Source organism: Gnatocerus cornutus, chromosome 5, assembly GCF_029298725.1.
Source record: "Gnatocerus cornutus isolate USDA-ARS CGAHR chromosome 5, icGnaCorn1.1, whole genome shotgun sequence".
In the NCBI taxonomy this organism is placed as follows: domain Eukaryota; kingdom Metazoa; phylum Arthropoda; class Insecta; order Coleoptera; family Tenebrionidae; genus Gnatocerus; species Gnatocerus cornutus.
Window position 1 is genome coordinate 7056002 of NC_142237.1, and position 25154 is coordinate 7081155.

The 25154-nt window shown below is 38.1% G+C and overlaps 2 protein-coding genes across 4 annotated transcripts in view; one reads left to right on the forward strand and one right to left on the reverse strand.

The window, feature by feature from the left end:
- Window positions 1-24281, forward strand: part of Rpn2 (Regulatory particle non-ATPase 2) — a 70958-nt gene extending 46677 nt beyond the window's left edge. The window contains exons 10-12 of the mRNA XM_088037659.1: window positions 22963-23470; window positions 23561-24041; window positions 24093-24281. Coding sequence (XP_087893785.1) covers window positions 22963-23470; window positions 23561-24041; window positions 24093-24163 — 1060 coding nt within the window. The 3' untranslated portion in view covers window positions 24164-24281. The remainder of the gene's footprint in view (window positions 1-22962; window positions 23471-23560; window positions 24042-24092) is intronic.
- Window positions 15310-25154, reverse strand: part of 5-HT2A (5-hydroxytryptamine receptor 2A) — a 94239-nt gene continuing 84394 nt past the window's right edge. For 2 of the 3 annotated variants that reach the window (XM_088037661.1, XM_088037660.1), the window contains exons 4-8: window positions 19159-19383; window positions 18840-19107; window positions 18413-18616; window positions 16020-16316; window positions 15310-15935 (exon numbers count right to left, since the gene is read on the reverse strand). In XM_088037661.1, the coding sequence (XP_087893787.1) occupies window positions 15734-15935; window positions 16020-16316; window positions 18413-18616; window positions 18840-19107; window positions 19159-19383 (1196 nt within the window). In that variant the 3' untranslated portion in view covers window positions 15310-15733. Of the gene's footprint in view, window positions 15958-16019; window positions 16317-18412; window positions 18617-18839; window positions 19108-19158; window positions 19384-25154 lie in introns of all 3 variants that reach the window. The other variant, XM_088037662.1, reaches the window with a different exon arrangement.

Here is a 25154-nt window from a genome sequence, read left to right on the forward strand (position 1 = left end):
GACTTTTCGCTCTGAAATCGCGAAATTCCCTCTTCTGTTCGCAGTTGCGATTCGTTGCAACCCCTTATTAAGCCAACTTTGTAACTCCATTGTAACCACAACTTAGTTTAATACTTTAATATGCCCGGATGGCTGTTGGCGCGCTGTTATACGGCTTAATTTCACTTGTCGTTAGGTCGATGTTTAACATTTTACCACTGTCGAGAATATCCGCGAACCCATCAAAACCCTCGTTCTTTTATAACCATTTTCGGAAAAATCGTCGGGTATTCCTCTTTAACCATTATTAGCGAGATGTACAGCTGCGACGTTTTCCACGGGGACTCCTCGACCGGATTTTATGCCGCCGCCCCGTTTTTCCCTTTTTTAAAAAATGTTCACATAAAGGAATACAAAGCGACGGTGTTTATGTTTAATGGGCTTTATTTACATAGTCCTTTATTCACTTGCCTCGTTGGTTGAGTGTTTCTCGTGCAATTAAGCGTTATATTTCTTCCGACATTATCTAGAATTGGCGAAAGTCATTAATTTCTACGTTTACTCGAACGTGGACGTGAAAATCTCCGGATCTGGTTTATTTTTCGTGGAATTAAAGCGCTGTGTGGCTAAATTGATGGGGAGTCGACAAGGCGTGCACGATGTTTCGTGGGAGAAAGAAGACTTCGTTCCCATATAACAATCGATGGCTTCTTTGGATAACTCGTGTAAAAGATGTTCGCGAGTTGTTCATCGTGTGTAGACACGAACGAGCAGAGGGAGCAATTTCTTAAAATATATTGATCAACTGTGGTGGCAGCCAGTCGGGAAACGGTTTTTTTCCTGCAGAGACTTTTGTATTCAGATTCGTGCTATTGTATTTATAAAATTTAAATGAAGTTATGTAGAACAGATGTTGCCTTTTTAGTGCTTCCACAAGTCATTACTATTAAAAAATTCACAACTGTATGTGATTGCATGCATGCCTGCCATTGTTACATTTACTTGACGAAAATTATAATTTTCACGCCAAGACACGTCGGCTGTACAATTTCCTACGTTTGTTGTTTCATTTCGTGCTCCTTTTTTATTCCCGAAATTGTCGTTCAGAGAGTTCAATCATCCTTACCTTCTTTACTCATATCTTTTTCAACATCTCGCCGCCCCCGTTCCAGGAAGAAGAGTTGAGCGCTGCAGATGGTCTTAATTCATTACGTCTCTCTTAAATTATTCACGTTGAGTAGTCATCCGTTTTCTGGAGGCACAGCTCCGAACTGTGAATATTAACTCGCTTGAAAGAACGCATTGGACTAACTGCCCCTTCTGATAATTCAAAGGAAATTGTCCCGAGTCCAGGGTCGCGATTTTTCAATGAGGGCGGTTTGTTGGGGTAATTACCGTCCCGGAGCGACCCCGGAACTATTATGGCGCATGTTCGTGGATTACCGGATCCTGGAGCTTTAACGGCCTGACTTTTCCACCATAATAATAATCACAATAATAACGCGAAAAGGGTTCCTTTATTGTCACGTGCTATTCAGCCATGAATATACGAGTCGATTTTAATTAAAGGGGGTTAATTTATTATTAAATAAACAACGCGCCCCTGGCAAGCTACGTTATTGTTTTGCCGAATGTTTTATTTTATGGCCAAGTTTAGGCGGTAATAGCTCTGTTTAATTTATAATGTCAAAAGGGAACCCGCTAAAGGTTGAAGGGTAATTTTCGCGTGGTAGGGTTAGTTGGAAGGTGTTTTTTTTTTTTGGTTTCATGGCGCTTTTTATGATCCGCGAAAGAAGCTAAAGCTTCAAATAGAACAAAAGTTTTAAGTTGACGTAAAGGGCTCATAGGGAGCTGAAAATTTCAGGTATTCTGTTTGTTGAAGACGAGTAGGGTGACTTAGGATTATTACGAAATTTGATACACGTTAGAGGTTCTAAAAAGTTTTCACTTTAGGAAGATCAAACAAATTGTATGAGCTTTGTTGTGCGAACTACTTATTTTTTATTCAGATGTTCTTTTAAGGTACTTTTAAGTGTGTGTTTATTTTTATTCCAATAAATTCAGAATATTACAAACTTGGGGACGACTTGTTTCGAGTAGAGCGCTTGTTATGTTTCGTTGCACGATAAACTTTAAAAACAAGTTACAAAAAAAACTATGTCGGTAATCTTGGAATTCTGCTATAACAGTTTATACAAGTTTCCAGTTTACATACTTTCTTTATGAAACTTGAAAACTTGTTGATATTTCTTGGAACGTTTTTAGATTCATTTTCAAGTCATCTCGGAACATTGTTTGGAATTATTAAATAAACGACCCGAAATTACATCCCATAACGGAATGAGCCTTAGAGTGCTCATCTTATTTCATCCACCTCATATTCAAAACGATCATCTTCATTCATATCCTCCGCGGATACATTAAAGTGACTCTAGACGAAAGAAAACATCCCTTGTGGCATCATAAGAACATCGTGAAAAGGTTTCTGAAAAATGTCCGTTCTTGAATAAAAAATGATTCCTCCAAAACAGAAATGGAAGAACGCACCTTCGTTATCCTTAAACGACACAAAAAGGATAAAACTGATCGATTTTCTCATGTCGAAATTTCATGCGGCGCTTGTCACTTTAATAATTTATATTTATCCGAAGGGCGGTTTACCTTCTGTTTATCGTAGCCGTTTTCAATCGGCTAAAAGGTCAATTGGACGACAATGGACAAAGAAAACTTCTCGAGGAAATCCACTTAGGCGCGCCGAGGGAGAAAGGTTACAATCTGCGGCCAATTTCCTGACATTTCCAATCATTATCTTGTTTGGAAATTGGTCTAATCGAAAATTTTGCAGAAATTACTCTTGCCATAAGTATAAATTGAAATTTTATACATGGTAAACAGACTTTAAATATCTGAAGACAAATAACTAATCAGTAATTCGGGACGTTTCGATAAGATGTCTTCGAGCCTTCGAGCTTTTTTTTATGAAATATTGATTTAAAAGGTTAACATTTGTCAAGCTCACGTCCACTCACATTCACAATCGACTAATCAATAATACAGTAGTGTTTAAAGCTAAATTCCTGATATTAATATTTATTTTGATGCGTATCAGCGATTTGAAATTTTAAAGACTCGGTGTGGGTCGGTTTTTAGAATTGCGGAACGTTTAATTGCGTGTTGATTTAGATTAATTTCTTATCAAACAAGCAGTAATACACACATTTTACATTTTTTATTGCATACCTATGACCTGAAAGATTTAGTCCTTTTCTATTTAACAGAAGAAAGCGATAAACCGGATCCATGCAGGCGGAGATAAAGCGTGGGAGCAAGTAAATATGTGATCAAAGCAAGCATTGAAATGGTGGAATGATGTCTGCTCTTAGCACAGACAACAGTAACCGGATAAACAGAAATTAAAATGTCAAAGTTGTCACTTAGGCAAAGCTTGATTTTGACCCATTTCCAAACAATGTTACAACCAACTTTGAATTTTATTGCTTGTCAAGCGTCAGTCATTCACAACTTCTTAAAAACGTAAACATATTTTTGATATTTCAATTCGCCCGGAGCAGACAGAGCTTACTTAATCAAAATTTTTAATTAGTTACAATGTGCGTGATATTTTTCGTTTTTTTTTTTGTTTTTCGTATTTTATTGTCTATCCACTAGTTCTAAAAACTACTTTATTATTGAGGTGTTTATTGACAAATCAACCAATAAAATAACATTAATTAATTGCATTGATGAAAACGTGGCAATTTCACGGATTTTTTCCTGCAAAAAGGGAAACATGGTAAAACGCATTTTTTGTTTTTCTTGGTTTTTGTTTTTGACAGTGAGAGCTAATAAACAACAACAACTGTGTTTTTGGAGGGTAAAAATACGATCGTAAGCGTCGTGACGCGATGTTGCTTTTTCTTATTTTATGTAAATGTACACCTCCTAATGCAAAGAGGTGTTGTTTGATGGTAATCGCGTCTACTGGAGGGTTGATTTTGAATAACACAACTTACGGTGTTTGTGTTTGATGTTCACCTGTTCTCCAGCATCGAAATGTAATCGATGTTGTTGGGGTGTTATGTGTATAGAGGGGTAGTTTATTCAGGACGTGGAGCAGGCAATTAGAAATTAAGCCGCTCGGTTTGTTGAGGGATGATGTATAAATATGATGTTCGAGAAAAATAGACTCGGATTGAATGCGTTTGACGCGTGACATTCGATTTTTCAACAAAAGGGGTTGTTTTTACAATTCCTTAATATCAATGAAAATGACATTTTATGATTAATATGGGACTTCCTCAACTTAATTTAAATTGTCTGTACACTTCGGATTTCTTGCGAAATTACAATTTTCCGAGCGCCACCTGATGGAAAATAAACGTCGGATTTTACTTCATCCTGATTAAAAATTGAATTCGGTAGTCGCGTCCTGCATAATCTCGGTGCGAAACGTCCATAAAAAACATCGATCCGTTCCGGATTCCATAACTCCCCAAAAAGCAAACTCCGGTTGATCATGGCCGAGCGCTATCCAGAGTCCGGACACAATGGCCAACATTAATTATCACCAGGTTCAATTAGGGGGCCCAGACAGCTTTTTAATTTAGATGAAAAATATCGCGGTTTCTTATTTTCGGCCTCGAAAGTTTCTGTAATCCATTATTGGGGAGGATTATCTCGGCGCAGCTGTCAATGAGCCTGATGTATTATTCTATGCAGATTTTGGGGTGGCTGTTTGCATACGAAAAGTGTACATATCTTTACATTTTCTGCCAACTTTTCAAATTAAAAAAGTTGAATTTTCGCCGAAACTACCATCTCTGCATTGGCGCAACGTCGTTTCTTATCTATTATTTAAATGCAAATGGATTTTTTCATTCCATAATATCCATCAAGTCCTCTGTGAAAAGAGGAGTCGCAATAAACATCCCCGGAGGATTCGGAGATCACCCGGAGCGCCGCTTCAGAGTTACTAAATCTCGACGAGGATCCAGGTTTTCAGTTTTGAATATGACATTATGCACACGTGACTGTTTTTCTCTTTCATCGTCGTTTTTCTTCCTCTAATTTTCCTCATATAAAGGACCTGTCAAGTCTAATTATCTCTCGAAGCGCTTTTGCCACTTTACTTGTTTCTGCACCATTACTTCTTTTACACCTTACTCGTCCTGTGACAGAATCGTCCATCCATTGTCCTCAGGATGAAAGCGTGTTGGAATCGAGGAAAAAAGATAATTTATCGGACACGAGGGTAAAACCGCTGAAATCAGGATGGAGAAAATAACTGTCAGAGAGGAGGATCGAATTAATTATTAATTATTTCGTCAGGAAAAAGTTAATTATGGAATGACCACCCACGTTGCGAGTCCCTCCTTTTCCCGAGAAATAATTAATTAAGGAGGAGGGAGGCAGTTTTTGATCCTGTCATGTCTGCTGTAGTGGCTAATTAATTAGATCAACTCATTGTTGTGAAATTTGCCATAAAAGATCGCTACTTTTTGTGGTTATTGGCTGTTCCGTGATGAATGTTTTATGATTTAATTTTAAAATTATAGGATTATAAAAATGCGCACTAACACGAATACTTTGGATTTATTCTCATTAAAATGCGGAGAGCGAAAAAACCTCTTCACTATTTTGATGAAACTAATGGAATGAATGAACAACATTTTAATCACGAAAACTCGACGCTGTGTTTTAAAAAAAACAACTTGCTCTTTACATTGTTACTGTTTACTAAAAGCTCAATTTTAAAAACACTTTGATAGAATAGGAGACTTTCAAACTTTTCAACTCAGCAGGAAGTGTTTTGTTTACGCCCACCACTGTTCCATGGTAAATTTTTTCGCAGCCATTAAATTTTCTCTTGAGATATTGTTTCTTCGTTGTCACTTTTCTTTTAAAAGTTAGTAAACTTCGTGAAAATGTAAGTGACACGTTTTCGATCACGACTTGCTCAAATCTTTAAAGTTTCGTGGATGCCTGTGTTATCGGACGGTATTTATTGCAGCTACTTTTCCATTTTACTAGACGGAGCATAAAGACAAATTATTTTTTCTTCATGCGTAACAAAATGTTCGTAAAGAAATAAGTTTTTGTTTCTGTTTCGCAGTTCAACAATGTTCACATTATATTACTTATAAAATGATGTTAGTGCCTAAACCAATCTGATAACTTTTTGTATTGAGTCCGAAAAAGACTCATTTTACGGACTTTCTGGGGGCGAATACTAAAAAGAACATTTTCCAGCCTAGTGAAACAAATAACTATCGTTTCTTTTTGAAAACAAAATATTACGAATAGATAACGTGTTAAATCGAGCCAGTATTTAAGTTAATTTGGTATGAAAAATGAAAGGGAAAAATACCAGCAGTCATTAATCAAGAATTTGGTGATCGATACCTTAAGTCGTAATTGTAGTTGAGCAGCTTGTTATGCTATGAATAAAGGATGAAACTAATTTATAATTTAAGGGATGCTGACATTTATGAAATTACCCAAACAGTTTCTGTCACTTTAAACTAGTTCTGCAGTATACTTACTGCTAAATATATAAGTAAATTATTTACTTTGAATTCAAAAGACGTGCACAACTGCTTGGCGCAGTTCTTAGTTTTAATTTAGTAACTCTGCTATGGCTGACATTAATTGTGCCTTTATTACTATCTATCACTATTATCTTCCTCATTACCTGATCTTTTCAAAGCTTCTATTAATTCGCGTTTATAAATCGCGCTTTTTTAATGTCGACGTGTGTCATAATGAATTGCACGACGCCATTCCGTCATCTTCAGCCACCTGCGTCTCGACTAATTAACACCGGAAGTGATCGACCATTTTCCGCTGTCATCTCAACTGGATACGTGCGTGTCGGTGTCAGTCAGTAATTTTTTCGTTCCATAAATCACCTCGTTTTCCTACTCACACGCCCGCAACCTCTCGAACCTCCACATTATTAATACTCGACGTCATCCCGAAGAGCTTTCCATGAAAACCTTTATATTTTCGATCGCTTTCACCTCTATTAACTCCGGAAAAGAAATAATCGAACCACGATGGTGTTACTTCTCGGTCAGATATTATAGAACCTGGTTGTGCTCGTATTTTGTCCATTAGCGATAGCTTTTCTTCCCTACAAATGACACAACTCTGCTAAGTGTCTACGTTGACGTTTCATTAGTCGGAAAACATAAATCATCTCGTTAATTCCGTCACGGCAGCGATTCTGTTTCCTCGACGTTTCAAACATGTTTTATCCTCATCTGGTGGATAAATTTGATTGTAGTACTGCAGAATTTAATAAATAAGGCGTAATCATTTCTGTACATAAAGGGAGCGCGTTTCCCGATTCAGATAATTTAAATTCGTCGGATTTTTCGTGTTTCTTTCATTCTAATATCTACTTTTTTTGGGTTGTGGAATTTATTTCGTTCCGACTAAATACCGCTTAACGGGTAAAAACAACAATAACAAACAAGAGCCAGTCAGGTGTTGCGAACAAGTGGAGCGTACAAACGAAAATACAGCTCTTCGGGGTTCACCAAGGGGTTCGTAATTGCGTACAAGTGTTGCGAATGACAGAAGAATGAGAAATTAAGATGCTGACGCAGAAACACTCGGACACATAATGGACGTAATTGTTTTTCGTTGCATAATTGCTTGACGTAGACAAAACGGGGTTCATTGGGGCGCTTCTAACCCGATTTAAATCCTAACAGCTTAAAAAATATGTAAATTGTTTCGGGAGAAGGATTTTAAATATTTATTATTCCTTTCGATCCTTTTGCTTCTTGTATAAAAGATGGCCATAAATCCGAAATCAGTGCAGGTGTCGGGCCGCCAACGCCGATTCGCGTCTTCTCCATTTTTCATCACTTAGGAATACCATTAGTCGAACTGATCTTTCTTTTCTTTTAGACAGGATAAAATGGTTAAATACAACTCAGTGGCAACTTTTCCGTGTCATAAAGTATTTCTTAGAAAATCTAAAAGAATCATCTCTCTTATTTTGTTGTGTCACAAAATCGAAACGTTTGTGAAACTCCGGAGAGTAAAACGAAAAAGCAACAGTCGACATTAATTTTAGGGCAGGCGTTTATTGCACTAAAATAAAAAGTGGGGCATATTTCTTTGTTCCCCGAAAGGTGTCTCCGAAAATAATTCGTTTCCTGGAGATCTGTTAAATATTTCAGTCTCATTGCGCCCGAAACCGCTTATAAATTGATCCACAGCCAATTTAGAAACTCGATAAAAACTTCAGGACCTTGCGGCATCAATTGATAGTTTTACGAATAACGAAGAATTTAACGCGAGAGGACTTTTTATTAATGGAAAAGTTGTGAACGATTTCAAAAGAAAGTTACTCAGAAAATCCATCTAACTTCTACATTAGCAGAAAATAAACAACATTTTATAAGCAGGAAACGAAGAGACGCAAAGACCGCATACAATCTCCCCTCTTCCCTGATTTAATTAGTAATTGGAGCTTTTTCTTCTAAACTCCAAGTATTAGTTATTTAAACAGCCACACGATTCCTTTCTTTCGATTCTGCGGCGCTCCTGTCCGCCATTCCTGCTCCGAAACTAATTATTATCGGGTAATTGATCTCCAGCACATATTTCACCGGAATCGTCCGGTGTTGGATTCCGGGTGCGAGAAAGACGTAGCGCTATTCCGGGCAAACTTTGGAATGATCGTCGTCTTTTCTGTTTGTGTTTGACTTTGGTCGCAAGTTAAGCGCTAATTATGGAGCATTCCTGCTTCTTTCAACAGACGAGGATCCTGCGTCGTTATTGTTACTGTGCTAATCCTCAATAATGAAAACTGCGCCGGGCTTTATTAATTAGAATTATAAATAGGGATGAGTCGGGCGTTATTAAGGTGCCGCCGAAGAAAATTTTTGCAGTCGGTTTGGAGTTTTCCAATTAAGAAAGTACCTGAGCTGTCTGTGAAAAGATAGCAGTTTTATTTTAATTAGAAAGTTGTAAGTCTGCCAGGTTCGAAGTGTTATCGCTGTTTTCCCGGAAAGTGAAGGATTAAATGAGATTATTTCATTTTAGACATTTTTAAAGGTGGAATTTGCAATTGCCTCAGTTTTACTTAACACACTTTAAATGATTGAAACATCAAAAATTCATTCGGAAAAATGCGATTAAAATTGCTCTAAATATCAGTAACAACGTAAAATTGTACTTACGATTGAAATTATTCATCAACAAACTCTATGGTGCTTTGCTGGTAACTATCTAAAAACATCTATTTTTACAGTTACGGTTTTATTCGGAAGTGGAGCAAAATCTGACAATAAAACTATTTTCGTTATGATAACCTTTTGACCCTCAAGACAACACACATATATTTTATTGTTTTTTTGTTTCGTAAAATGACCTAATTGTACCTTAATTGGTCACTAAAGAGTGTTACAATGCAATTTACAGCAAACGATTCTATTTTTAGCCAAGTGAAATTAAATTTAGTACCCTATTTTTCCATGCAGTTTTCTGGGACGATCAACCCTTATAGTAAAATCCTGCAGCGTTGGTTGAGGTCTCTGCTAAGTTGGCCCTTCAAAGCAGAATCCTGCACATCGGCCCAATTTTCATTTCTCCACATGGAGAGAATCCTGTTCGTGGAAAATCAGTAAAAGCTCCTGTTGCAGATTCAGCTCAACAGAAATCTTCGGATATTCTTGAGCCACCGCTAGATGGAGCACGCGTTGTCGATTTAACAGTTTTTTTAATCATCTTTATATCATTTATTTGTAATCAGATTATGTTTTTGGCAGCTCTTTCTCATTTAGTACGTGCCCGTTGTTTTAAGCACGTCACACTTGATGAATTTGGTCGTAGAACCACATCGTTGTAATTCGTTTATTAGGTTGTCGATTTTCGTTGCATTAACGTGTTCGTGGTCTAATTAGAGAGATTTTCTCAATGAGGGAAACGGAAGTTGCTTAAATGTTTTCGAATCCTTTGAGGTCTTGTGTTCTTGGTTTCTTTCATTTCTTTTCTCTTCGTGCATATTAATGAAGCTAATCATGGAAAAGTGCTACGTTGATATGTTAGAAGTGGCTTGTCAGGAGAGCTGTATTGCCTTTTATTTCAATTTTGAAAAGACCCGACGACAATGTCACGTGTCATGCGAGTTGTTTTCTAAAATTAATGACATTTTTGTGCACTGTTACATTTGTTTAAAAGTCGATGCCCAAATATAATCGATTTGTGTTTATGCTTATAGAAAATAAAATTTAACGGCCTTTGAAATACATATAATTTATGTGCAATTTATTGAATCTGGCGTGATTGTTTATGATTGCGAATAGTCATATATCATGTCATCCTGCAATAGATTTTTAACTATTTTATGTTTTCCATTTTTCGTTGTTTTGATTAACTTCTTGATTCCATACCACATCCACGAAATTGTCATTGTCAGCCCATAATTTTCGCGTGAATTCCTGGTGGCAAATCCGATTATCTATTGTTTACGATGGGGATCAGAAACGACGTCTTTAGCGTGTATTCTCATGTGCCATGAATATGTAGCAGGCCGAACGCTGTTTATTATTATTCCCCAACCATAGTGCGCCCGGTCCAAATCACGTGATTGTTGTTGATCGTCTTGGGATTCTCTTCTTGGGAAGGACACGTCTTACCTTGAAGAGGTTCGTTCGTGATTTATGTTGCTTCAAGTTTTGGGACCACTTGACGACCTCTCTGTTAAAAAGGATAAGCGACTCCTTTAAATACACTTCGTAAACGTCGTTCACCAAACGGGTTGAAAAATCCCCAGAAATATACTTCAAATCGTCAAATTTAAATTTACGTTTAGAAGAGGATGATCTTCTTTAAGCGATGCTGCATATCCGAGCTTTTACGAGAGTCATTATTTTAAAACACGACGGCACACTTTTACTTTTATTGCAAATCAGCGAGAGTCAGGTGAAAACGGCGATCTGAGCCAAGCCGCTACTTGCACTTACGTCGTCCATTCTTCAAATAAGACTCATTTTACGATTATATCCTCTGTAAAAAAGTCGGAAGTTAAGACGATATTGTAATGTAGGGCCCCCCAATATGAAATAAATCCGTCGTCAGAAAGTTGGGTAGTAAAAGGAAAAACTGCGGAAAATTCTTAAGCAAGGAATTTAAAGGAGCGGTCATCGTTTGGGTCGAAACACTCTGCAATTATTACGAAAAACTTCTCGGTTCGAGTTTAGAGTGAAACAATGAAAAGTCGTAACAACTATTAGGTCTTATCAACAGTTTTTTCAATATTTGAACAAGGGTGTGCCTCACAAACCCCACAAAGTTGCTTCCAGCAGGAAGGATTTAATATATGCAGGCCGATGTCGCGTGCTCACTAAAAGCTGCCAGCGAACCCTTGCCTCCCGCGAGAGCAAATCCATGTCGTAATCTCACATACATCCTTTACTTGCCCCGACTCTGACAAAGACTCAATCCGATATCTAGACTTTTTCGTCTTTTTTTTTTTTGTTTATCTACTTGGACATTTATGCCCAGGAGTCGCCTTCGCGTTAAGCCTCGCTTGGCCAAATTAACAAGTTTTTGACCAACTGTCAAATTAGCAAATTTTTATCATTGACTGTTGAGTTATCTCGCCGAAAACTACTTTAGTGAAGTTGCTAGATTGGATGTTGAAGTGTGTCAACACTATCAGTCGCTTCAATTTCAACCAAAAATTTGATTAAACCGTAATATTGTCCACTAGTGTTTGGTTTATTGCAACAAGTCATTGTTAACCTGCCGCCAGTTAAAAGGGCTTGAATTAAGATAAGTATCCACTCGAAATTGGAGTGGTTGGGTATATGCTCAAATAGGTGCAGGAATTTTACAAATGCGAAGTTAAGCTACAGCAGAACCTCTGTAGTTTGAACGTTTCTTTTGTTAATCAAAATATTTATTTATTTACGAATTTTATTATGATTTGATAAATATTGCCGAATAAAGTGCAAATATTTTACTTCCAATATCAGACTACGCAGTTTGACATAATGATCAAGTTTCGCGATCCGAAACGACACCGTTTTCAAGAAAAAAATGATTAATGTTTTCTACAGAAATTAGTGTGCGTCACTAAGGCCAGTTCTACAGTTCACTGTCAGTCCAGGCCATCAAAAAGATGGGAATAAAAACCCTAATAAGCAAGTGGCACAAAATATGTTTATCAGAGTTCCCTCCAGTTTAGCAATAATCGTGGTGGAGAAATGTGGGTTTTACAGTGGAAAATTGTTCAAATTTGGATTATTTTGAAATTGAGATTGTATTATTATTTGCCAGTGATTTCATCAAAAGTGTTGCGATGAATTTCATGTTATAAAAAGTGTTTTGTTTACGGGTGAAGCTAAATTTACGCATGACATTGTGGATTGTCCACTGGAGGGCATTTGGTCATTTTTCGTTATAACTTCAGGTAGCTTTTTCGTTATTTCGTTTCTAATTAAAATTTCAGTTTGATCCACAAAGCGTGTTGGCAAAGTCACCTTACAAACCAATTGAGATAAAGAGAGCCCCATTTATTTCAAACAAATGAATTTTTTACCATACTCAATTTTTAAAATGTGTTCTGCCTTTAAAACCTGTAATTAGAGTAATTACTAATTAAGTGAAAGTTAAACACATCCAATAAGAGCGAGCGTAAACGTTTTTTGTTCTAATAGTTTTTGCAATCTTTGAGAAACAGTGGTTAATTTAATTCAGTCCCATAAGCATCGAATAACGGGGTAATTCGGGGGGATTTTGCCCCATTAGAATTTCGATTTTTTTTTTGAAGAATCATTATCTACAGCGGTGTCTGATATTGTGGTATAAATCTTTGCACTTTGTTCGTGTTCACCCTGTATAAAGTTGTCATTTTAATTGCCACTTTAAATTTGAAATGACACTCTTTTAGACCCAAGTGCGTAAAACTGTTCAAACGAGTGCGCAAAAGTATGTGACTAGGCTGGAATTTAAATTGTGATTAAACAATCGATTTATACAAAAAAAATTATTGGATCAATTCTTGGTGTTGACAAAAATTATCAAAAATACAATTTATTCCCAAATACCAAATTTCGTCAAAATTGGATGCATTTTAAATTGTATTTTTGATAATCTACATTTATAGAATATTTATTGCCTTTTCTTAGACTTCACACATATTCGGGCCGATTTTCTAAATTCAAATCAACAGTTTTAAAATAATTGTCAGAACTGTCACTTAAAGTATTTATTGTTAAATTTTGCATTTTACTGCGTTTGTAGAAACAATATTACTATTTCACAACTTACAAAAAGTTTCTTAACGTATCCGAAACAATTGAAAAACAATGCTGTAATGAAAATCTTGAAGCACCGAATCAAAAAATAGCAAACGCAAACGCAAACGCGTTTCACAATAAAGACAATTGTTTTTATTATAGCACGCAAAATAGTAACTTTTTTTAGGCATGTTGGCTATGTTATTATGCCCACACTTGAATGTTGAATCAAAATCTCAATGATGATTATCATTATGATCACGAAAATGTGGATTTAGGAATAATGAACCAGAAGAAAGGCAAACGTTGTAATACTTAATTTTGCAAAATTAAGCAGAAAACGTCAGTAATTATGTGAATTGAAATCTTGTAAGACAAATGTCATTACATCTTTTGTCATCAACCGAACTTGTCAAAAATCCCTAAACGAAAATAATTTCTTTCAAATGCATTTTTTAAATTTATTTACAATGCAAAGTAGAAAAAAATAGTATATTACACTCATTTCATAAGACGACTTGTAGCACTCATTCTATTTGATGTACTATTTTGAAACTACTGTTTTGTGAGTTGGAACTCCTGTCAATTAATTGGCAAAACTATCAGATTCATCCAATGATAAACGTCATTTGGTTATACAAGGTGTTTATAAATGTTTCTAGCATTAAAGGAGGTTTTGGAATTCCTGTCATGCGCTATTTTCCCGCTTTGTTTTCATAGTGAATATAACTATGTTCATAATTATTTCAAATGTCACTTTCGTCTACGACTTTTCAATTACGGTTTTGTGTCAAAATTTTAGATTTTTAGGCTTCAAACCACAACTTAAACAGTTTGTTTTCAAAACCAACTTTTTTCATGATTGAGGTTAACTACAAATGTCAGTTGAAAAATCTAAACCCAAAACGAGCGGCAAATTTATTTGACATTTCATAGCCACCCTTGATGCTAGAAACATTTATAAACACATTATATGTAATTGACACTCGAATGACGTTTCACCAACTTAAACGTTTTAGGAAAATGTCCCTAAACGGAAACTTGAAATTGTTTCTCTAAAATTATCATTATAAATCAGAAAGTATGACACACCATTGTCTGATATTGGTAAAATACGGGAAATGCGTCGGAAGTTATGAATCATAACCGCCTTACATGTCTTTAAAATTCTCTTTCGGTCTGGAATCCTCATTTATTACGATACCTCTAACTTATTAAATGTGTCAACAATTATAAAGCGCAAAATTCCTGCACCTAAAATTTCGTGTTTGGTTTAGCGGCAATAAACTACTTTGAAATTAGTAAGCAATTGACTGTCAAATACATGTAAATGTTGGCTAAATCTTCCTCACGTTTGATTCATTGAGTTTCTGATAGCTCAGATATTAATAGGGCTTAACTAAACAAAATCAAATAAGCATGAAAATTTGTCTGAACGTTTGCCTCAAGCCTCTAAACGCCGCCTCAGGCAAGTTGAGAATTCCTCTCCGAATAATGAAAGTTTTAATAAAAACGTTGACGTGTCAAAGTCGTCCAGCGCGAAAAGGTCAGCTGGCGCAATTAAACCAAATCATGTATAAAAATGGCGGCAGTACGGCCTCACTTGATTTCGGGCTCCGTTAACGCCTAATTTACTGCGTAATTGCTTTGTGTCAGGGTGGAGAAGTTGAGGAGCGAAACAAAGAGAGAGGGAGAGAATGTCACGGATCAGAAGTTGCGCCAGTTTTAAGTTTTACCAGAACAGTCGGCGCTTCCAGGCTCGTGTTTTTTATTTTTCGGAACGTTCGGATGTTAACTGCTTTTTGATTACTTTTAAACACGGTTAGGGTGTTAATTTCTTTTAATGGTGGACGAAGCTTCAGTATACGCGATTAGTTTACTTTAAAAGTGACGTTTTCAAAGTTTTATTGCACTTAAAACGGATTTCTTTCGTAATCCTGATTTAGACGTTTGTTTACAGAGAGATGAGATATTTTTTTCGGATCATTTAATTGCGTCGCAGGACGAAGTTTGTATTAAGAATCTAATTGAATCAAGTGGAAGGGAAAATCAAACACCGTTTGTTCGGATACATTTATTTTGACATCGAGATATAAGATTGTTTTGCTTTGACTTTGTCTTAAAAAATAATTTCATTTTATTCGGTTATAACCTATTATTGCTGATTGCAATTGGCCGATTTGTTTACAAACTAACATCACAAGATTTGCTCTTGAAAGAGACGTTCTGACTTATTACATCGGACAGATCCTCAAAAACGCTCGCAGGAATGTGTCCCAGTATCAAGATTGTCATTTTATGTCATTGGTACCATAGCGTATGGAAACTACAGAATATATTTTTTCAACAACATCGAATGATTTTTTACAACACATCTTTGGTTAATCTTAAATCGCTAGACCGCCGATTTTGGACCAGACCACAGTCCACAAATACATCTAAATTCGAATATAAGTACTTCTTAGAGGGAACATCGACAATAGTTCAACACTTTAACAGTCATGGTCTTCATACGAGTCGTCTCGTTCACGGAAATTTGTAGACGGCGTCCTTACGTATGATGATTCTGTTGATGCTGGAGTGAGCAATGGTGTACCTTGAAGACTTATAGCCAAAGGAAGAGCTGACGGTGTGCAAAGACTAGCTGCTCCACGGTTTTCGTTGACTGAGCGATACCGCACGGGCCTTGATAATCTGTAATTAGAAGAATCAGATGCTTTATTAATTAAGTTAAGAAATCTGATGAGGTTGTCTTCGGGGCGTGTGTGCTTTATATACCTTTGACATCTACACAGTAGTAGTCTGATGAAAGCTGCGCGAAATGTCTTGTTGAACACTGTGTAGATGATGGGATTGATGGTGGAGCTGACGTAGCCCAACCAGAGACAGACGACGACGACATGATCGGGAACGTCGCAGTCCGGGCAAGCGGCGAAAATGATGTTCAAGATGAAAAACGGCGCCCAACAGAGCACGAAGGTGAAGAAGACGAGACCCAGAACTTTGGAAGCTTTTTGTTCGGTGGCAACGCTGTTGGCTGCCATCGTCTTGCGTTTAACTCGCCCCGCAAGCAGTCTATAAGCAAGCAAATATTACTTTTATGCAGATGATGTTCGCGACAACAAGCGTTGATTGTTATTCCTTGTACCTGAATGCCTGGATTTAATCACGCTGTTGTGTTCCCGGAACTTTACCGTAATTTCTAGCGAACTATTGGGAGTCAACCCTTGATTCGGTTGATGGCCGTGCGAATGAAACATGAAAAAATAATTGTCATCCGGCAGGAATGTTTGGCTCGCGTAACTTCCGTTTCTACGACTTTGCCAACTTTAATCGTTACGACGAAGCGGAATGACTTGGAATAATGACGGCTATATTTCGAAAATTGAAACCGTGACGAGAAGAACGCTCGTTACGGCCTAGGACAGGTCCGAATCGAGATGTTTATCGCGCGTTGAGGAGAACGGAAATTTCGTGTCCATTAAGCAAACTTTCGTCGAATACCACCGATAATGCATCCTGAATCCTGTCATCAAACGGCTGTTAATAACGTTCTCTATTGCTGTAATCTGTGGATCCGCATCCAAGACGTTCATTAAGAGCCTCACGCTCGACCCCCTCCAACTCAGTAGACGGAACTGGATGGAATGCATCCTTGCAATTTGCGTAATTGGAGATCCGAGAGCATCCACTCGGCGATTTTGCGGTCGAAGGAAAAGGAGACAAACGCAAGCCACGGTGGGGGTTGCCCCATATAGTAATGTGAGAAATTGTCTTGGTGACGAAGCCGATCCGATTATATAGGTATTGATGTCACCAAAGGGGCAGGATAATGGAATAGAATGACAGAGATGTGTGCGGATGCCAGTTAATTACAGTTTCTCACTTACACACAACACGTAGTTACTTCCATGTCAACTAAAAAACTCGCTTTATGTAAGATTTGTAAAAAGCAAGTTTGCTCGACTTTGTTTTTTTTCGGTTTGTTTGTTTTGTACGAGTCCTTGTGTCAACGACGAACAATCTCCTTGTAAAGTGAATACAAAAGCTAGGATAATCCACAGGGCGAAAGTTTTGAAAAAAAATAGTGAGCGAACGTTAAATCGCTTCTCGCTTGATTTTCATATTTTTATCAGACACTGGGCAAAAAAAAGAATAATGTACGGATTGCATACATTTTTTTTTCATTGCCCTCAAATAACGAGCACAAAATCGGAGTCGTTTTTCAAGAAGTAAAGTGCCGATTTTATAAAAAAATATTTTGACAGGAGATAATAGTTCAATCGTACACTTGTATAAATCAAATCGCAACAGATTACAGCAAGCAGTTTTAACACTACGTCATCACGTTCTGGCGTAGGATCGTGTGAATGTCAGAGAGCTTTTAATTATCGAATTATAACTGATTTCCACTCTCGAACACGCCACCGCCAACGCAACTCTCCAAATGTTTGCTTAAGGATAACGATGGACCCTATGAGAACAGGAAGAAGTTACCACCGTAGAGATAAGCAGGATTTAAGTCCACGTTTAGGGACGCATTAATGCCCCCTCTAGCGAATTTGCAGGTGGGTGTTCCAATTTCAAACGTAATATGACTTTCTGGAATTTACCGATGAGAGGTTTTTCAACAGCTTTACATTTGCGGATTGGATCAATGCAGCGGAACTGATACAAGCTGGTGATACGACTCTAATTGCGTGCGTTGTTAACAATTACGTCGATTACACGACGATAATACACTTGATTTTTTCAGTTATTTTTTAATTTTAAATGGACTCGGGACAATTAATTATTAAAAATTTACCACAAACTTGATTTATTAATCCAAGTCAAAGGCGAAAAAACTTCGGTTGCATGAATATTTCAGTATGAAGTCTAGCCTGAAACTTCGTTTAAAATGTCTGAAGTTTTAAGTATGTTTTTCTATTTTCTTTTCTTAATTAATAACGTCATCGTTCAAACGACTTAATTGCAATAACTGAAAGCGTGTTTCCATCAAGCTTTTTAGCTTTGGCATGAAATTTTAATGAGCTTTTCATCTTATCGAGACTTTCCGCATGTGTTGTCCGTCATCTATTTATGAAGGATGATGCGGGAGATGCGCTTCCAGAAAAAGCGCGCTGCTGGTGACAATATTATGTAAAGTTAGTTAAATTGTAAGGACTCACCTAAAGTTCGACAAATTTGACGGCACATTGTTGAGTTGAAGTTTGAGCGACCTCAGCTTACAATTTCTCGTTTCTCTCGCGATGTTTTCCGGAGTTTGTGTGCTCTGGTCTTTCCTGCTACCCGGAACTGAACCTGTACCACTTCCTCCGTTTGCGTAAGAAAGTTGTGGATGCGAGGTGCTGATCCTGATGTTGTTGCTGGACCTGAATAGGGTGACAATCCGTTAATTCGTTTGTGTGAAGGAATTAATGGAATTTTGTCTTGGCGAAGAGTAAAAAAAGAAAGCGTTTACCGGATCGTCCTTTTATCAGGATTTATATGACGCGGCGAGAGGCGCAGATTTATTGCCACCGCGATAAAAGGACAGATGGTGAAAGCGTGTTTGCGGAACTTGTTAAATCAACCTGGATGAAAGTAGGAGCCCACCTCTCCCCGGAACCGGCAGTCCTCCACATGGCCGGAGTCCTGTCTTTCTGCCCAAATCGCCCCCCTAAGCGGCGAAATTGCTCATTTTCAGGATGGTCAGCGGCGAATCTCGCTTTTTTACGGAGGAGTTGGACGGTGAGAGCGTACGATCCTACCATGATCACCATCGGGATGTAGAAAGTGACCAGCGAACCGAAGACAAAAAAAGCTCGATTGTTTATGACGCATAAGTCCGGTTCGGGCATGATGTTCTTGGCATCGATGATGCCTGCGAATTTTACTTACAAGTTACAAAATCACGTCGAAAGACTCTACATACTTAAAACTGTGATTGAACTTGAGACGAGCATCGAGAGTAGCCAAGCGAGGGCTATCCTCACCACCACAGTCCGTGTGGTGGTGCTATGCCTCGTCTTGAGCGGATTTCTAATGCCCAGATATCGGCCAAGACTGATGAAACACATGTGCATAATGGAAGCGGAACAGGCAAGGACGTCGCACGTGACGTACACAGTACACCAAGCCACTCCAAACGGCCACTTACCTGAAAGAAACATTAAGATTTTATTTTTCTCCACAATATTAGTAAGGGAAAGGTGTGTGACCCGCCGCTTCACAAGATTTATGGCTGCTGCAGGAAACGCCGACGTGAATCTCAAACGAATCAGGACAATTGCATTTCAGATTAAACCTTCGCTCATAACGAATTCCGAATGCACGTTCGGGACGCCAAATCAAAAATAAACTTAACATGAAATAAGTTTATCGTTTCTTTGATGAATGTTTTGAAAATTGACGTAATGACCAGTTTGCAGCTCATCAACACATCGACACAGATCTGCATGCGGAATGGACGTTAAAATTTCAAAGTTATGCGGATAACACAGGAAAAGTTTCGCGTAAATTTTGCTGCAATTTGGTGCCAAAGAGAAAATGTTAACTGTAAACATCATAAATTTCAGAAGAGCACGAGTTTCGATTTCTACGCCGAAATGGAAACAGAACGGAATAGACGTTACACTGGTCAACAATGATATTGTAGCCCTTGAAGTAAGAGTGGTTGCGAACAATTCACGAAACTGATTGGTTTTGGAAGATTGGCTATGATTTTTTTTCAATCTTGATTTTCATATTTTACTAATAATCGGTAAAATTTAGAAAGAAATAACAAGTATATTCTTAAATATCTTTTTTTTGGAAATGATTAAAAATTGTTTCGTTTGAGTGGTTAATTAATGTAGATAGAAGTTGAAAAAGAAAAAAATATATAAAACTTATGTTAAACTTTAAAAAAACGCATTTTATAAGCGCGTCTTTTATATTTTTTGGGAACAATTTCTTTTTAAAGATCAGCAATAATCTGCCATCAAGTGACGATCCCATCTACCCTGATACCATTCTTTCATCACTTTTATAATGGTGGAAGCTCTTTCCCTGTTCTTCACTATAATTTTCTAGACTCTATGACTAGAGAAAGTGTAACTTTATGCCCATATTTACTGAAAATCTTGAAGCATTCCAACTTTTGTTGGTCACGTGGCGTGCACAAAGCGAATGTTAACATGATAATAATAGTAGATTTTGTTATACGGCAGAAAAGTGGTACTTTTTGTCGAGCAATTAAATTGCAGTAGCGAGGCGAAGCGTAGCCGAGCGTATGCAAAATTGCGAGACAGCAAAGCCACTTTTCGGCCAAATAACAAATACTACTTTTTCTCCAAACGTTAAATTCAGTTCCACGACCGACAATGAATGAACGCAAATTGAACTAAGAACATGAATGGCTATGCATGTAGTTGTCATTGATGACATTAACTGTGAAAAAAATTGGTTTCAAAGTTAAGATCGTGCAAAGCCATACAAAATGTAAGTCTCAAATAGTAACGTCACAAAAAGTACTTTTTCTGCCTAGGCAGCAAAAGTGTTTCCATGTCAACGAGCGCTTTTCATTACTTACAACAAAATTGCCTACTTTACTGTCTAAAAACGACTAAAAAATAGTGACTTTTTGTGACGTTTGGAGAAAAACACTTTACTATAATTCGTGTTCTGAAGAGCCGACTCAAAATCTAAATTATTAAAAATATAAAATACGCCAAAATCATAAAAACCACAGCCAATTCAGTATTTTTAAGAATATATTCGAGAACTATGGTCTTGAAAAACATAGAAATCCGCAGAGCTATTCAGGACAACAAAAAAAACATATTTTTTTGTTGAGCGGTGTTATCAAAGCCATTTATTCTTTTAACACATTAGTTGCTGAACTGTTTTTTAAATTCCGTTCTTAAATGCACAGGTTGGTGCACCTGCATAAATTGAATTTTCCTCAGAAATGCACGCTCCAGGCAAATCATAAGTTAACTCGACAATTGTAGTCACATTCAGATTGCGCTTCTCTGCCTTTTAGTTTTACTAACAAAAGCTTTCTGAGAACGCTTCACTTTACTTTCTGTAAATGGAATGTTAGACAAGTCATTGTCCATCAAAGGCAACAGTTCGTTTGATTCTTAAAGTCTTTACTAAAGCTACCCCTTCGTTTGTTTGTTGATCAGTCAATTTAAATTCTTTCCAATTAATTTGCGCCATTCTTGACAACTCCTAGAGTTTTTTTGCAGCGAAAGCAAACAAACAAAACCATAAAGATTCTTCCATTTAGCGTAATGAACCTGTCGAGGGCTCTCACCTGATTTAAGCCTCACTTCACAACTTTTGTTGATGTTAATAACGATTGATTTATAACTTCATAATGACCACGAAAATAAATGAAACAGTATTTTTATTCAATTTGTTTGAAACTCTCATTCGTTGCGTTCGCTCATACGTATTTTCACGCAGTTATGATTATAAATTACGAATGAATAGTGTTTCACGAAAAAGGCTGCATGGAAATCGTAGCTTCTAGCACCGCTGCTGAAACTTTGGCAGGATAATTAACTGCACATCGGAGACGACGATAAAATCAGCGGCACGGTCGCCCAGAGACAATGTTTTAATTAATGAGAGAACGAGATGTCGGCTCCGACCTCCGCTTCATCTCATTCGCGAACTATACACACTAAAAACATAACAAAAACACAATAGAAAAGAACGAAAAGCGAGCGGAGGGCGTAAGGCTCAGGCAATATGTACCTGTCCGCAGGGTCTGTTATCAGTCGGTCGGAAAGCTCGACATCGAGTTAATAACGGGAAACGTTCTCGTACACCCTACTTCAGCGAAAAACAAATGCACAATGGGTACACGCGCCCGGAACGAAATGAAACTATTCATCAGCGAAAGCACCAAAAATTCAAGCCGCAGGAAGAGCTCTCACCTTGAAATACGTTCACCTGTCACGAACAGTTTGTTGTGCAGGATTGAGGATTGTGCGAGGACAATAGGCGAAAATGTACAATTCGTAATATCTAAATGCAGGCGTGTTCAGCGAATTAGTAGAACCAAAAACGTGTCAGCGCCATGATTTATTTCCGAGTAAGCTGCATCTAAGTTTGTTCTCATTGAAGTCTTTAATTGTTCGCTTCGTTGCTTATTCGCTTATTCGCTCGCTATAAAGGCGATGTTATAGCACTCAGAAACTGCTTTATGTCTGCTTTCGTTTTATGGAGGTGATCAGGGAATTTTTGCATTTGGATGCCAGAGCATTCATCGGCGGGCTCGTAAAACGGTTTTACCCGTCGTTAGTTGCAGTTTTATCGACGAACAGACAATAAACCGCATTTTGATCAGAACAACCCCTGGATATTGTCATGTGAAATTCCTCTATTCCCAGAATTTGCCTCGTTAAATATCTGTGCATAACTCCAATAAACAAACAAAAAAATAATTTCCGCCCGATAAAAACAACACAACATCACGATAAACCTCATCTCGAATCCGGATTGTGGGCTTTTTCTCGACCGTAAATGTGCGATTTTCGTTTCGTCCTCGATTAACCTCCCTCGTTCCGGTCGTTTTTAAAATGAGAAAATGGAAAATGCACTGCGCTCCTCGAAGAGACGTTCCTTCCGGCGTTAGACGAGAAATCGTCTCACTTATTAGCTGCGTAGCAAACGGGGATAGCTCTTCGAAGGCTTCCGCTGTTTTGCAGTAATTAGGATTTTTCAAGATTTTCTTTGTTCGCAGGACCCCGGAGCAATGCCCCAGCGTGGTGTCTTTACTGGCTGAAAGCTACAATCCCCATGTACGCTACGGCGCGGCTATGGCTCTAGGTATAGCGTGCGCCGGAACTGGACTTCGAGAAGCCATCGCTCTTCTGGAGCCCATGGTCATGTTTGATCCCGTCAACTTCGTACGTCAAGGAGCGCTCATCGCGTCTGCCATGATCCTCATCCAACAAACGGAGCAGACATGTCCCAAAGTTACTTTCTTCAGACAGACGTACGCTCAAGTTATCTCTAATAAACACGAAGACGTCATGGCAAAGTTTGGCGCCATTTTGGCTCAAGGCATCATTGACGCGGGAGGGCGTAACGTCACTTTATCACTGCAATCAAGAACAGGTCATACTAATATGCTCGCTGTCGTTGGAGCTTTAGTTTTTACGCAGTATTGGTATTGGTTCCCGTTGTCACATTGCCTGGCTCTGGCGTTTACACCCACGTGTCTCATTACTTTAAATGCCCAACTGAAAGTGAGTAATTTATAGCGACCACAATTTAGTTGGCCCGAAATCAAATCAGCTTTTTATCAAACATCTTAAAACTTTAATATGTTTTTGCAGATGCCGAAACTTGAGCTTAAATCCAACGCGAAGCCGAGTCTGTACGCCTACCCAGCGCCCCTCGAAGAGAAGAAACGCGAAGAACGCGAAAAAGTTACAACAGCAGTTTTGAGTATTGCGGCACGTCAACGCCGCCGGGACCATGACCGCAAGCATCGCGACGAGAAAATGGAGGTCGATGAAGAGAAAGATGAGAAGAAAGGAACTGAAGAAAAGAAGGCCGAAGATGACAAAAAGAAAACCGATGAGAAGAAGTCCGGCGAGAAAGAGAAAAAGGACGAGAAGGATGAAAAGAAGAAGGAACCGGAGCCTGCCTTTGAAATTCTCAACAATCCCGCACGTGTTATGCGGCAACAATTGAAGGTCGTAACCCTGAACGATAACAGCCAGTATGTTGCGTTAAAAGACGTCTCTATTGGAGGGATCGTAATGGTGCGCAATTTGAAACCTGGTGAAGAGGAAATCGTGGAAAATGTCGCAGGTAAGGGTAACAATGTGCTCAATTTCCAATTGCTTTATTGTGGTTTTACAGCTTTTGGACCAAAAGGAGACGATGAGAAGGAACCGGAGCCTCCAGAGCCGTTCGAATGGTTGGAAGACTAAATTTAGGCGCTCTTAAATTATTATCAATAAGAGCTTAAAATATCTTAATCTTAATGTTAGAGAAGTAAAATTAAATGTATCTAATAATAATAAAACGATGTTTTTTTTACTACCGAAACTATCGCAACGATTGCTGCAGACCGCTGCCAGAAAGTCATAACATTAATGTCAGTTGCAGCTGGTGAGTTTCAACTTGTTCCATTTACTGGGATCACTGATTTTTGAAATTCGGGGAAATTCGCTTCTACAGATGATCCGACTTTTTATAATTCTACGCGAACCGTCCGTCGCGCATCGCTTTAATTAAGAATAAAAAATCCTGAAAGCAGGAAATTAGTGTTGAAAACGGCCGAATACCGATGGAAGAGGTCGTAGTAGGAGAGCCGACCCTCTTATTGATTCCTATGTATGGATGTGCAAACCATGCCAAAATGAAATTTCGTGTTTCCATGCCGATTTGAAATAACAGATCGTTAATTATCGTCCATCGATTATGTTACGTTGCACAATACGAAGAGCAGATTATTCGGTAGCTGGAAGTTGCCTTTGTAATTTGATACAGGATACCGGCGCCAACACCCTCACGACCCTTATTACCCCTGCAGGTAATACCTTCCAAATTAAACGTCGAATCGGCCGTCAGGGCTTGTGCATCCATCTCCACAACGGTAATTGCAAGTGATACAACTTCCGATGTGTCCAGAATTACTTGATTCCGCTCTAAAACGACGAGACACATGTCGTAGGACGCGCAAAGGGAAGCTCTCTGATCTCGGAGGCTTCTCTTTCGCTAACACTATTACTTCAATTTGCATATTAATTCCTCTTTAGCTCGCCTTTAATTGAGTTAGGAATGTGGACACTACCAAACCAATCAAATCATAAATTGAATTCGCGCGCTGTTTGGCCACTCAAATATGGTAGATACAACGTGGATGCTTAAACAGGAAAACACCCCTTTTGAGGTATGAACTTAACTATTTGAATTTAT